The sequence below is a fragment of the Scardinius erythrophthalmus genome (assembly GCF_964197995.2).
Source record: "Scardinius erythrophthalmus genome assembly, chromosome: 8".
NCBI classification, from domain to species: Eukaryota; Metazoa; Chordata; class Actinopteri; order Cypriniformes; family Leuciscidae; genus Scardinius; species Scardinius erythrophthalmus.
In genome coordinates this window covers 30,659,599-30,675,513 of record NC_138228.1, presented here as the reverse complement: position 1 = coordinate 30,675,513, position 15,915 = coordinate 30,659,599, and the positions used below count along the sequence as shown (strand labels likewise).

General features: G+C 40.4%; 1 protein-coding gene across 4 annotated transcripts in view; it reads left to right on the top strand.

Annotated features, from left to right (window-relative positions):
* Positions 1–15,915, top strand: part of cd151l (CD151 antigen, like) — a 39,048-nt gene that overhangs the window by 17,611 nt on the left and 5,522 nt on the right. For all 4 annotated transcript variants that reach the window (XR_014030637.1, XR_014030638.1, XM_081372461.1 and 1 more), the window contains exons 3-6: positions 9,395–9,586; positions 14,791–14,865; positions 14,946–15,050; positions 15,135–15,296. Coding sequence is in view for 2 of the 4 variants with exons in the window: in XM_081372461.1 (XP_081228587.1) it covers positions 9,395–9,586; positions 14,791–14,865; positions 14,946–15,050; positions 15,135–15,296 (534 nt within the window). In the remaining 2 variants the exon portion in view is untranslated. The remainder of the gene's footprint in view (positions 1–9,394; positions 9,587–14,790; positions 14,866–14,945; positions 15,051–15,134; positions 15,297–15,915) is intronic.

Below are 15,915 nucleotides of genomic sequence, written 5' to 3'. Positions count from 1 at the left end.
ACTGCTCCTACCCCCACCTCTGACGCATCGACCTCCACCACGAACTGACGTGATGGATCAGGGGTTGTCAGAATAGGGGCTGAAACGAAGCAACCCTTCAGTTTGGCAAACGCAGCCTCGGCTGCGTCTGACCACCTGAACGTCGTTCTGGGGAAGGTCAAGGCGGTCAGAGGTGCGGCTAGTTGGCTGAAGTTGCGAATAAAACGCCGGTAGAAATTGGCAAACCCCAGAAATCTCAGTAGGGCCTTACGAGACTCTGGACTTGGCCACTCTACCACAGCCTTGATCTTCTCAGGATCCATGCGCATTCCCTCAACCGACACGATGTACCCTAGGAAAGGAACAGACTGTGCATGAAAATCGCATTTCTCCGCCTTGACAAAAAGCCCATTCTCTAGCAACCTCTAAAGCACTCGTCGGACGTGCTGCACATGTTCCTGGAGAGAAGAAGAAAAAATCAGTATGTCGTCCAGGTAGACATAAATGAACTGATCTATCATATCTCGCAGCACGTCATTGACAAGTGCCTGGAAGACCGCTGGACTGTTGGAAAGCCCGAAAGGCATAACCAAGTATTCAAAGTGTCCCCTGGGGGTGTTAAACGCGGTCTTCCACTCATCCCCCCTCCCTGATGCGGACCAAATGATAAGCATTACGTAAATCCAATTTTGTGAAGATGGACGCTCCCTGCAACCTCTCGAAGGCTGAAGACATCAACGGCAAAGGATAAGTATTCTTTACCGTGATGTTGTTCAAGCCCCGGTAGTCAATACAAGGTCGCAGAGACCCGTCCTTCTTCCCCACAAAAAAGAACCCCGCCCCCGCTGGAGAAGAGGAAGGGCGGATGAACCCAAGACTTATGACACTGATTAGTCCACGAAGACACAGACTTGAGCTGCCAGTCCACTTTAGGGTTGTGACGGGTGAGCCAAGGGTGACCAAGGACAATGGGTGCAAGGGGAGTGTCCAGGATATAGAAAGAGATGATCTCGGTGTGGTTGCCTGATGTGATGAGGGTGATGTCTTCTGTGGCAAAAGTGATGGCGGGAAGTTCTTGTCCATTAAGTGCGTGTACAGCAATCTGATGTGTGAGGGGTTTGAGGGAAATCTTGAATTGACGTGCGAATGAGTGATCCATGAAATTACCTTCTGCCCCGGAATCCAAGAGTGCTTGACAGTCGTGAGTGAGTGTTGACCATCTCAGTCTTACCGGAAGGAGGGTAGATGTTGATGAGGTCTTCTCGGCGGAGATCCCACCCGATAGTAGCCTCATACTTACTATCGGGCTTGGCCTTTTACGGGACAGTTGTAAGCATAGTGTCCGGTTCCTCCACAGTATAGGCAAAGGCCCTGGGACCTCCGCCTTTCCCTCTCCTCCCGGGAAAGCCGAGCTCGACCCACCTGCATGGGCTCGTGATCGTCGACGGGGCTGACCGCGTCCCCGCCTCCAAATCGTGGACCCTCGGCACCTGCCAGAGGGCGTCTACTCGTGGCGTGACCTCCAACTCGGGATAGTCGAGCATCAACTCTGAGGGCTAAAGCGATGAGTTCATTAAGAGATTGAGGCAGGTCCAAAGCGTAGATCTCTCTCTGGACGCGGTCAGCCAGCCCATGCAGGAACATGTCCCACTGCGCCTCCTCGTTCCATTTGCTCTCCGCTGCCAGGGTCCGGAACTCGATCGAAAAGTCTGACACTGATCTCTCTCCTTGACGTAAATCAGCCAGCATTCTTGCAGCTTCTCTTCCACCGGCCGCCCGGTCGAAAACTCTTTTCATCTCAGCGGAGAGCTCCTGGAACGAGGCGCAGCATGGATCTTCATTCTCCCACACCGCCGTTCCCCATAAGGCCGCTTTCCCAGTCAGGAGGGTGAGTACAAAGGCGACCTTGGATCGCTCGGTCTGGAAAGTCTTGGGTTAAGCTCTGCAAAATTTTGGGTCACCTGAATAGGACTCTGGGGCTGGTAGGCGTGGCTCCGACTGGGATGGGCTGTCCGATGGTGTGGGAGGAACGGCCGGTGTGGGCGGCGCAGTGGGAGCTCGTAGCTGTTGGATCTGCCGGGTGAGCTCGGACACCTGCGCCACTAACGCCTGAACAGCGCGACCAGTATCGTTTAAATTCTTCTCTTGCATGTCCAGATGAGCCATACTGTTACTCAAACAGTCCTCCATGGTCGGCGCTGATGTACTTGCTGTATCCATTCTTGGTCAGATCGTTCTGTTACGTCAGAAACGAGGATACAATTTGCAAGTGCAAAAAACTCTTTATTGATAGTCAATGATGATGATGATGATGATGAAATCCGGATGATGCAGGCTGTGGCGCAGGGACTTTGATGGTCAGACACGGAGTGATGAATGAAGTGCAGCGTGCTCTGATGAGTGAAGACGTGATCCAGACATGAAACGTAATCCAACAAGACGTGAACAGGAACACAGGAACTCCAGACGGGACACGAGGCACAGGAACAGGATCAGACAACACAGAGACTTCATGCAACGATCTGACAAAGGAGATGAGAAAGCGGTGAGCATATATAGGAGATGAGATGAGTGGCAGCTGGTGATGATGAATGATTGCAGCTGGCTACTGATCAACAGTAACGATCCGGACACACCCACTCACACACTCACACACATGTAAACAACAAGGCACGAGACTAGAGAGAGACATTGGATCTATGAACCGTGACACCAAGTATAATAGCAGTGCGCCATCAATCTCACATGCAAACAAGCACAAGAATCACTTCACACTATTAAGCGGCTGTGTTATGAACATGCAAAATTGTATCGCCACATGCTACAGTGGTAAATTTATTCATCACACAGACCATTTTTTTCATATATGTCACACTGTACAGCCCTGGCATGTTTCAATAACAACAGATAGCCTTTAGAGTAGTGGTTCTCAACAGGGGTGTTCAGAGAACAACGGGGGGCGTTTTGAAGCAAGATTTTTGAAAGGGGGGCGTTCAGGTGTTCATCAATTGAATCGATCAACAGAATTAATTGCAAAATAATTGCCTGCAACATTCTAAAATCTGCCAGTTTAATGCGACATGTAAGCTATGTATCGTTTCTTTTGCAACGACTCTATTATTTTTCCAGTCATAGACCAGCACTCAAGCACTGACTAGAATCCAGCGCTGACAAGAATCAGCATTCAGGTGCTCAGAAATGTGTTTCGCGCTGACAACAATCCGGTGGTGGCTAGAATCAAGCGCTGACTGGAATCACGCAGCGGAGGAATGGAAAGTTAAAAAAGTATTGACTAAAGAACCAATTAATTTTCAAATAATTTTCATATATTTTCAAAGATTTTCAATAAATCATGTTCCCATTCACTCCGGCGACGAATTTTTAAATTAATTAAACTAAATTCTATTTATAAGGTAAAGCTTTTACATTTTTAGGCATTAACTAATGCCAATGCAAAATGTTTTCTTTGTTCACCAAGTAATTTACTGGTCAGGCATTATTGTTAACTCGCAAGACTGTATGACAATTTGAAAATGACAATTTGATGGATAATTTAAATATATTCTGTAATCACATTTTGGTAATGCATTAATTCCACCGTCACATCTGAGCGTGAAATGCTGCTTGAATAGTTTTAAGATAATACAACAATAATTATGTGTTAATGTGTTTATTCTTGTTAGAAGATTTTTTTTTTAAATGATTATGAACAAATTAATCATGACATAATTAACCAAATTAATTGTAATTGTATTAATTATACCATTGATGAAAACAAGCTGATACCAAGATATTTTAGGCGTACAATTCTAACATAATTTTTCATGAAAAATCATTATTGTATTTATTTTTTTCGAAAGTAAGGTTAATGCAAGCAGCTTCTTACAATCTCCTAAATGCGTGATAAAACCTAAGTCCCTTTCCCCTACGAGTTTATAATAGCATATTTAACAAGGTTTTCAAATGGATAAAAAAAAAAAAACCTGCCAATTTTTTTTTAAAATTTTGGCTTTATTAAACTATGTTTTAAACGTGAAAATGTGCCATGTGAAAGTCTCATATGTCTATTTATTTTTTATATAGTCCTACTATTTTTTTTTTTTTTTTTTTTTATTTAACATTTTTACATTTAACATGAATAATCAAACATTTAACATAAAACAAGAATTGCACAACAAAGTCTGTAACTTTTGGACCTGAGGGACCTGGATAATGGATGGGGGGTGCTGGCCCAAAAAAGGTTGAGAACCACTGCTTTAGAGCAAGCATATTTCCAATACACTATAGCTTTAAGAACGCTGTGTTTCCAAGAACTAGATAGACCAAGCGTGTCCGATACCCGACAGAATCAACGCTGAACTGACTCAACTGAATAATGACTGTTTACTATCTTTTTAGAGCTATGCCACAGCAGAAATGATTCCGTTTGCACCATGAATAGTTATTTCCTAACTATCACCGTAAGATGCTTGAATCTGTACAGCGTAGTGCTAAAAGCACAGCATGTGCAATGCGAGCAGTTGCCAATGACAACAGATAAGGAAAGCACATAGTCAATATGATGGCATAAGCCTAGCAAGAGCATTTTAATGAAAACGACTAGATAAGCCCAAGCAACACGGATATCATTAGCAACAGGCATGTTGCCAATACCCTGATAGATTTTAGCAATGGGCATTAAAAGGAACTTAGCTTAGCTTCGTGAAGACTTACTGAAATGAATGGAGAGTGAATCACATCGAGTCCTGTGTCAATAATGCTGCGATGCAAGCACTTTGGAGCTCACTTCCAAATCAGGATTTTAAACTTGTGATCAGTGCAATGAATCTCGTGTTCAAGTTCACAAACTTGAATGAATCTGAGGTGAAATCCTTGTGGGGAGCGAATTCCTCTCGCTAAATTCCCGATTGCACGCTTCCTTGTGAGATGATGTGGTTTGCCTGCTGAATTTCGCCATTTAATTAGCTCCTGAGAAAAGTGATAGCTGCTGATAATACTGAAGGAGCTTATAGTGATAGGCGTCGTATTCCTATAGGTAGATGTGGATCAGCTGAATGTCAGGTGATGCGAGCTTGACTAACATGACCTGCCAGAACTGACGCTACACTTAATTAATAACTGCATTAGTCTGCAATCAATGGCTCAAGCCTCCGTTACTAGCTCTAAAATTACATTTTGGAATTAGCAACAGAGGCTTGGGTTTAGATGCGTAGAATTAGTCCTACACACAAGAGAGTTTTAAGGACAAAAACCTGACAAATGTCTTAAAATACATCACCTGAACAATGTTTTGAGGTGTGATAACCGTAGTATAAGCGGAATAATTGACTCAGAGACCATCCTTATCCCTTGCATATTAAGGAAATAAACTCAACGTAATGTTTAACATGGTAATAAGATATCACAATAATGAACATGCACAGTATTGTTATCATGGTAATTCCTTATTACAAATTATTTAGAGCTTTACTACGCATTTTTAAAATACTTTTCCATCATCCGGATGGAACCACGCATGAGAAACATGTCGGATTGAGTGAAGGAGTCGTGATGAATGAAAATGCACTTTCACTCTCTGGCAGTAAATGCTGCATGTGGAACATCAGAAATGCATGTTGTAAACCTGTAAACAAGAGCTTCTTTCTGTTTCTGAACAGTGTTTAAATGTTTCAAACAGCCATTCAGGTTTTTGTATTCGCTATGATGTTCATCACAGCACCAAATACATAAATACTTTATACTAAAAGACTTAATAGGCTGTCTTGAAAGTTTGTTAACATGGGGAGGTGTAACAACTCTGCAGATGAAAAAAAAAAAAAAAACGCACATCTGTTTGATTTAGGTAGTGCTAGAGCCTATATGCTACCTGTCTGTGAATTACATAATAAACTAAAAGAAAGTTTATATATCATATTTTCTGGCTAGTTTACTTTAGTTTTTTTATAATAAACCACATTTTCAGCCAAATTGAATAATTAAAAACAAGTTTAAATGGGTAAATCTTCTATAAATATTTTTAATTCTTCGTTTTCTTTTCTACAGTGACCGGGAGGAGACGTATTCGGTTCACTTAGTTTTGTCGTGGCCACAACATATAAACTCGTGGGAACGTGATAATATTATGTTGCCACGAGATATTAATTCGTGGGAATACCTCATCATTTTGTTGAGGTAACGACATCATTATGTCGTGACCACGCGATGTAAAGTTGTGGCCTCGAGATCATATGTTGAGGGAAAGATATATTTTTCTTGTGGCCACGACTTCATATTTTGAGAGAACGACATCTATTTCTCGTAGCCACGAGTTATGGGTACCACACCGGTCAATAACCACAGCAGTCGGAGATGGAGATGACTGATGAAATAACATTTTACTTTCAATTAGGAATGTCATATAAAGATATAGTGCAGTCTCTGGCATTTAGACATGGGTAGGCTAAGTGAAAGACACCTGAAGCGCATTCTTAAGTTGAATGGTCTTTTTCATCGGAAATTTGCTGGATTGAATGAAATACTCGGGTCACGAATAAAGTTCCGAAAAACTTAAATTAACAAGTAAATTATGACCAGGGTAAAAGGAGGAGCCCGTATCGCGTGTGAAGATTTGGTTCCCACATGTAATAAAACTGGTAGCCACGAGAAACGGATGTCGTTCCCTTAACATATTATGTCGTGGCCACGAGAAACGGATGTCATTCGCTCAACATACGATCTCGTGCCCACGAGATATTATGACGTTCCCACTACTTAATATCACGTTCCCACAAATTTATTTGTTGTGGCCATGACAAAACTAAGTGAACCGAACATGTCCCCTCCCGGTCACCGACCGTACTTTTCTGACATATCCAAGGTCTTGTTAAAACACACTAGACATGCTTATTCTGTGCATTTTGAGCACTTTTTGTGGGAAATCATATTTGTTTTGTCCATCAAAAGAGTGCTTTCACTTTAATTGAGCGTGAGCAGCGCAGCAAAAAAAAAAGACTTGGTGCTTCACTGGACCACGCTTCACTGCTGCTCACACAACGCTCCTGCTCCCGGTGTGAATGCACTCATTGGTTAAAGGGTAACTCAACCCCTGGTCAGAGCCTGACTCCACCCACTGGCAATATTTGAAAAATGCTGGAAAAGTGGGCAGAGCCCAGCGGAGATAGAGGGGACGAACAGAGGGCGGGACTGAGCGGGGGGGCGTGCACCTGAGACTCGTTTCAACAGCGCCCGCTCTCTGTAGGCGCAGATGAGTTGCCATATGAGAACGACTGACATCTCTATCTTTGATACAGATCACATAAACAGAGAATATTTGTTTTCGTTTTGAATTAGATAATTTAATAGCAGAGACTTAAATGTTTATAAAGATATTGCTTATGCCTGTGTGACTATTCGCTGAGTTTTGTTTAAGTTTAGAGACGTGCTCCAGAAAAAAAGTTCACGGAGACGCAGTGGCAGAAAGCACACCCTGTTTATTTTCTTTATTTTACAAAAGCACAATGTTTCGTTTCGAATGTAAGTGGACACATAAAAAAATAGACATTTAACAGTTTATTTTTTCATATTTCTTAAGTCTTTATGACCATAAATGACAAAGTATTTTAAGTCTATTTTGCTGCTATGTGAAAAAATCCAGCAAAACACACCGCCGCGTTTGTTGACCGCAGAGGATTAACTTTAGCCTAATAGGAAGGAACATAAATTGTGATTAAAAATATATGCTCACTCACATCAAGACGCCGCTGCAGTGATGGAGTCCATGCAGGAGGAGCAGCGTTTGGCACTGCGTCGCTTTTCAGCGCGAGCTGTTTGGTGAAGCTAAATAAATCTATAAATACAAAGCTAACTAGATGCTAATAAACGCTATCCTGATCGTTTTCAATACTCGCAATTCCAACTCCTGACTCCCTACAGTGGTTTTGACTAAACAAGATGTTTTTATACCAGGGGCTGCCAAGGGCGTGGTGAGCTCGTACCAAGGGCGTGGTGAGCTGGTACCTGCTTATGTCACAAAGTACCACAACATCCAATAGGAAAATTCAACTGCAGTAGCCACCGTTCAACCTGAAGAGGGCAGCACTCAGATGTTTTTACACCATATATTGTAGAATTAAAACACTTTATACCCAAATGTCAAAAAATGTACTTGAATCAATGAACAGCACTAATAAAGCCCCAGTCTTACAAATCATTAACTAAAAAACGTTGTTTTAGGATTTAGTTAACCTTTAACATACACAGCGAAAATAATATGCGTTGCTCACGCTTGCAGTGTGAAACGGCCGTTTAGCTGCTGCCTCTTGACGTTCCACTGTAACCGCCTACTACGGGATAATAGCCGATTTGGCGTAGTTGATAATGCATGACAGATTAGATAAATCCCTAATGCAAGAGCAGGTAGGCAGACACCGATTCAGTGTCTTGACCATGCACTCGCATGAGTGACCTGATTGATTCTCATGAATAGATGTATAATACAATCGGAATAAAAAGTACAACTCTGAAAATGCATCTACACTGAGCAACAGTTACATTTTGTACTGTGATCGGCTGGTTCTCATGCCTTCAGTCAAAGACTTTGTAAGTGCAAAAAACGTGTGCGACAGACTACACTTCAAAGATTGTTTGGTGAAATAGGTGTGACACAGGCCATGCGCAATTACCAGACCGTCTCATGCTGCTGATGTTTCTTTGCAGCCAAATTAACTGAGAATGCTACATTATCATAATCAACGGGGGCTTGGGGCAAAAATGGCACAAAAAATTAATAAAAAAACATGCACCGTCAAAATGCCCATGCGGCCGTGCTCATTTTACTTTCGCTTTCTAATTAGCAGCAATTTGGAGGCGCCAATTGCTTGAATGGTGGGTTAATTATTATTCTTAATGAAAAACACAACAACAAAACTGTACAATGACAAACTCATTTAAATAGGCACTTTTACATTTTGCTTTGAAGCCAAATCTTCTGCCATCATCTTGTCAGTCAAGAGTGAGGCGAAGTGAAATCTGACTCCTCCTGCTGGTCTGTGCTGCAACTCTTGTTCAGCTCACAAAATTGAGCAGACGTGTTCAGTTTTTAACTGTAGCATCTGTTCTTTAACTGAACTAAATGATTTTTAATTCTATAAAAAATGACGCAGTGGTCAAGTGATATAACCGGTGTTACGACTAACACCGATTATCGCAGCAAGCTTATGTAGTTAGGCAATATCACATGAGTAAATTGCAAATGTGTGATAGTGATCTTGTACAAAAGTCCAATAAACAAGTTGATATAAAGTGACTTAACATTTTAGCCACAATACTCTGTTTTTTCTCTATTTCGTAAAAATAGTTTCAAACAAAGCCACACCAGAACTGTTGTGCATCTCCAAGCAACAGTGAATCTTGAATGTTCCTTTAAATGTTTTTCCAGCTGGCAGGAGGTGCAGTGATGGCTGTGGGCATCTGGACGATAGTTGAGAAGAGCGATTACATCAGTCTGCTGTCCTCAAAGATTTATGCTGTCTCTGCCTATATACTCATCATGGCCGGGGTGATCGTCATGGTAACTGGGGTTTTAGGCTGCTGTGCCACCTTCAAGGAGCAACGACGCCTTCTGAGAGTGGTGAGAAATATGTATAAATGTTTACTTGCTCTAGAGAACTGTTGAGGGTTGTGTTTCCATTTTCTTATACTGCATGTTCCTTGACATAAATAGTAATGCATGACTGCACATCAGATCAGTTTAGAGCATGCATGGGCAAACCCGGTCCTGGAGGGCCGCTGTTCTGCAAGTTTAGCTCCAACCCTAAGCGAACACACCTGACCCCCCCATTTGATGTAAGTGTGAACTTGTGAATTATAGAAGTCTATAATGTGTTATGTGTATACTAGGCCAAAGAGATGTGTTTTTAGTCTAGATTTGAACTGACAGAGTGTGTCTGCTTCCCAAGCAATGTTAGGAAGATTGTGCCAAAGTTTTGGTGCTAAATAGGAAAAGGATCAACCACCAGCAGTCGATTTTGATATTCTAGGTATTGTCAACTGGCCGGAATTTTGAGATCGCAATAGACGTGAAGGACTATAATGCGTTAAGAGCTCGCTCAAGTACTGGGGAGCTAAACCATTTAGTGCTTTGTAAGTGATCAGCAATATTTTATACGATGTTTAATGGGGAGCCAATGCAGAACCAGGCTAATATGGTCATACTTCCTGGTTCTGATAAGAACTCTAGCTGCTGCATTTTGGACCAGCTGTAGTTTGTTTATTAAGCGTGCAGTGCAACCACCCATAATAGCATTACAATAATCTAGCCTTGATGTCATGAATGCATTTGAGGTAATTTAGATATATTTTAAAATGAAAAAATGCGGTTTTACAGATGCTAGACAAGTGACTTTCAAATGAAAGATTGGTATCAAAGAGCACACCCAGGTTCCTAATCGACGATGAAGACTTGACAGAGCAGCCATCAAGTGTTAGACAGTATTCTAGATTATTACGTGAGGAAGTTTTTTTGTCCAATAATTAGAATCTCTGTTTTTTCAGAATTAAGTAGTAGGAAGTTGCTAGTCATCCAGTTTTTTATATCAGCTATGCATTCCGTTAATTTTGTGAATTGGTAAGTTTCGTCAGGGTATGAACTAATATAGAGCTGCATATCATTTATATTTTAATTTTAATAAGCGGTTTAATCATAGCCAGCTTAAAAGTTTTTGGTACGTATCCTAATGACAAAGATGAATTAATGATATTAAAAAAAAGGATCTATGACCTCTGGAAGCATCTTTTTCAGTAGCTTAGTCGGTATAGGGTCTAACATACATGTTGTCGATTTAGATGAATTAACAATTTTAGAAAATTCTTCCTCTCCTATAGTAATGAATTAATTGAATTTTTCCTTAGGGATACTATAATGCACTCTCTGATGCGATACTGTAGTAGACGGTTGCATAGTTATAATTTTCTCCCTGATATTATCAGTCTTATAAGTGAAGAAGTTCACAGAGTCATTAGTGTTGTGCTGCTTGGAAACTTCTGGGCTTGAAGCTTTATTTTTCGTTAGTTTAGCCACTGTTTCAAATAAATACCTAGGTTTTTTTTTTTTTCTAATAGGGTTGAAAAATAAGCAGATCTAACCAATTTTAAGGCCTCTCTGTATGCAATCGAGCTCTCTTTCCATGAAATGCGAAATACCTCTAGTTTTGTTTTCTTCCAGTTGCGCTCCATTTTTTCTGGCTGCTCTCTTAAGGGCCTGAGTGTGCTTGTTGTACCATGGTGTTGGACTATTTTCTTTAATCTTCTTTAAGCGCAACGGAGCAACTGTGTCTAAGGTGCTGGAAAAGAGAGAGTTAAAGTTTCTGTCGCAATATCAAGTTCTTCTAAGCTATCTGGGATGCTGAGATGATGAAACTAATCAGGAAGATTATTAATAAAGCAATCTTTAGTGGCAGAAGTGATAGGTCTAACATATTTGTAACACGGAGTCGGCTTTGCAGCCTTGGCTAAATTAAGTTTACACGAGACTAGATAATGATCTGAGATGTCATCGCTCTTCTGCAGAATTTCAATGGCATCAACATTGATTCTGTGTGATATTAGATCTAGAGTATGATTACGACAATGAGTAGGTCCTGCCACGTGTTGCCTAACTCCAATAGAGTTAAGAATCTTTAAATGCCAATCCCAATGCATCTTTTTCGTTTTTAACATGTATATTAAAATCACCAACAATTAGAACTTTATCTGCAGCCAGTACTAACTCTGATAGAGTCAGCAAATTCTTTGATAAAGTCTGTATGATGGCCTGTATACAGTAGCCAGTACAAATCTCAAACGTGGTTTATCATTTACACTATATATTGTTACATTAAACACCAACACTTCAAAAGAATTATATTTGAAACAAGACTTCTTATTAATTTTGAAAATATTACTATAAATCACAGCAACACCTTCCCCTTTGCCTTTCAGATGAGGTTCATGTGTATAACCGTAATCTTGGGGGGGTGGACTCATTTAAAGTCATGTAATCATTTGGTTTTAGCCAGGTTTCTGTCAAACACAGCGCATCTAGGTTATAGTCTGTAATCATATAATTAACAATAAGTGCTTTTGAAGTAAGGGATCGAATATTCAGCAACCCAAGCTTTATCATTTGCTCATTTGTATTGTATCTGTTTTTTATTTGTTGAACATCAATTAAATTTTTACCCTTAAATGGGTTTGGAAGTTTTTTGTATGTCCTAATTCAGGGAACAGACACAGTCTCTATATGATGATATCTAGGTGAAAGAGTTTCTATGTGATGGGATTTATTTGACCCTGGTGACGTGAGACAGCTAGCAGACGGTCGGTTTAGCCAGTCTGTCTGCTTCCTGGAGCCCCAATTGAGCTCTAAGACTATGTGCCATATTACTAGAGAGAAGAGCAGCACCATCCCAGGAGGGATAAATACCATCTCTTTTCAACTGGTCAGGTCTGCCACAAAAACTTTTCCAATTGTCTATGAATTCTATATTATTTTCCAGACACCACTTAGACAGCCAGCCATTGAGGGAGGACAATCTACTAAGTATCTCATCACTCCTGCGAACAGGAAGGGGGCCAGAGCAAATTACAGTGCCTGAGATTTGCGAGGTCACACAACTCTTTAACGTTAATTTTGGTGATCTCCGTTTGGCGGAGTCGAACATCATTAGTGCCGACTTGAAAAATAATCTTAGAGAATTTACGATTAGCATTAGCCAGTACTTTTAAATTTGCTTTGAAGTCAGGCGCTCTGGCTCCCGGCAAACATTTGACTATGGTGGCTGGTGTCTCTATTTTCACGTTCCGTGTAATAGAATTGCCAATAACTAGGGCACATTCAACAGGATTCACAGTGGGTGTTTCGCTGAGTGGGGAGAATCTATTTGTTATGGTAATCGGAACGGAAGAGTGTTTTGTCCCGCGACTACATCGCCTCACCGTCACCCAGTTGCCCTGCTGGACGGGCTCTACTTCAGCTGGAACCGAACAATGTACAGAGTTCACTAAGCAGTGTCTAAGCCCTTGCGTGTCTCTAGTTCTGAAATCTTCTCCGCCAGCCTGACTATCTCCCTGCATTTATCACATGTAAATCCTGTGCTGGCAGAGAAGGCTATGCTATACATGTTACATGAAGTGCAAGTGACAATAAGAGAAGATGACATGACTCACCATGTTTGTTGACTGATCCTACACACCTAAGTTGTTTGATGAACATGTAAAAGGCGCGATGCTCTGTTTTAAAGTTATTTTAAGTGCCTAAAAATAAATAAAGAGCACACGGATGGCACGCTAACAGGCTAGCGAATTTGTGTTGTGCTTGCAATAATAATTTAGATTGAAGCTAGCGATGTCGGGTTAATGTGTGACGTTGAGTAAGCTATATTTAGCAGTATAAACAACAAGGAATGATATTAAATAATGATTAAAAACAGAAAGATATATGAAGCTTACAGACGCAAACCAGCGCAACAGAAGCAGCAGCGAACGAGGCAGACAGGAGCAATCGATCTTGTATCTCTTTAAGAAAGTAAGGCACAGACTAATTATCCTACATTTGATTACTCCATTACAATAGTTACCTTAAAGTTACTGCTATCATAAAAATACACTTGTAGGTTTTAAATTCTACATATGGCACATTTATTGTTCAACAACAAGTTTTTTAGCAATATGTATATTTTAGTTGATATTTTAGCAGAGATTCACTCCTGACCTAGGACGTCTCCCATCCAGGCACTGGACAAGCTCAACCCTGCTTATCTTTAAAGTGGGCAACCAGTCTTGGGCTACAGGTTGATATCGCTTTGATGTTTCAAAAAGTTAATAGAGATCATAAAAGAAATCCCAGTGAATCAAGTCCTGCAACCACCATAAACATTTTGTCCCCCACTTGAATTATTGAAATGTGATAGTGTGTTATTATGAGTATGCCAGTTTGAAGAGATGAGTCTTTAATAGGGCTGGGAATCGAAAATATATGTATAGACAACACATATAAAACACAAAACTACATATTTTTAACACCAGGTAGATTAGAAAGTGTATTCATCAATACAGTAGTTAATCATACTTTCAGGATGTGATTCAGAGGAGCAAGTTGGTCCAAATAAAGTGGATACTGTCCGATCTTTAATGGATAATTTTTTTTAAAAAATTCTGCGTTGATCTCGCCAAGATTTCAGAAGCAGTTGACAAACGGTGTGGTAATTTCAACCACTGACTCTTCACATTCTCATCCTTTGGAAGTGTTATGAAGATAATTTTCTTTTGCAGCTTAGAAAACAGCATCTTCTCGACATGTACACAACACAAACCAGCTACAGTGTTGGAGGGTGGGTCAAAGAAGAAGAAGAAAATTGCATTTTTGTCAAAGACTATTTCTGATTCAGAACAATGATCAAAACATAGATGGAGTTGATTGAGTCCATCAACACTCCCAAAGCTTGCACATTCCTTGACATTTCATTCAGTAACGTAATGTTAAGCAGTTTTGATTTATATGCTGTTTAGTGTTTAATGATCGTGTTAGCGTACATATGCGACAATGCTTGTATCGCTTGTTCTTCTATGCTTATTTTAGATCTGGAGATTCTGTACTATTTCAGAAGATGTGTAATAGCTTCCCCTACCGTATAACAGTGAAAACATGGATTGCTAGAAAATTCTGTCAATGCCGGAGAAAGAGTTTAAAGGCATTTATCATTTGTTCTGGATATCATTATATAAATTGCCATCTCACAAGAATTGTACTTGAAACCAAATCTCTAATACCCCTTGTCTCTCTTCTTCTATTGTCAGTATTTTGTCCTATTGCTGTGTGTGTTCCTGTTGGAAATCCTTGCTGGAGTTTTGGCCTACATTTATTACCAGCAGGTCAGTTACTTGTTCTTTCTTTCACTCATTGTTTGCTATGCATTTGTGTCTTTCAATGTTACACTTTGTGAATGTTGTAGCTGAATGAGGAACTAAAGGAGAACCTGAGAGAGACTATGGTTCAGAAATACCATCAGCCTGAGCAGGAGCATGTGACAAAGGCTGTGGACAAACTACAGCAGGAGGTGAGACAACTATCTGTTTGCTAAAATGCATTTGTTATTTACTTGAGTAGTTTTGGGCTAATGATTGCTTCTCCCTCTTGTCAGTTCAAGTGCTGTGGCAGTAACAACTCCTCTGATTGGGCGGAGAGTGTTTGGATCCGCACTGGTGATGCTGAGAAACGGATGGTCCCTGACAGTTGCTGTAAGAGCCCAGTCATACAGCACTGTGGTCTAAGAGACCACCCCTCAAACATCTATAAAGTTGAGGTTAGTGCACTGCAAAGGACATTCTTGCACTGAACAAGAGCTGAAATGTTTTCTTATGGTTCTTTTGGATAATATATACCATTTCACACGTTTATTTATACAATTGCAGAATTAACTTTCCCAATAAAGATTCCACTCAGAGACTTTCTGTGTTCATACAGTATGTGTACCACTCATATATCAATCTGGTAAAAATATAAAATATTTCCTAAATAGTTTTATTAGACTAACGTAGATGATTTGAGGAGCTGAGGAAGAGCTGAGAAACCAGTGAGATTATAGAATGTAGCTAGAATGAGGGTTAGAAGAATGTGTTTGCAAGATTTTGTATGAATTAATCATCTGTTTAGCAAAATGGACCAAGTTGAGTTTATAAATATTACAAATATATTATGCTGACAAAAAATAACCATCCAAATCAATAGGAGTATAAATAATGCTTGAATGCTTGTGGAACTGAGGATCTAGGCCACAGTGTTAGACAGTTATCTCTCCACGGTCATAAGGAAAGGAACTGGGGGCCTCATCTCTAAAACCAGATTTGATCTTAGAGTGCGTGTTTGCTAAAATCCATGCCAATGTTCATATTTATAAAAATGTCTTTGATGTGGAAAAGTGC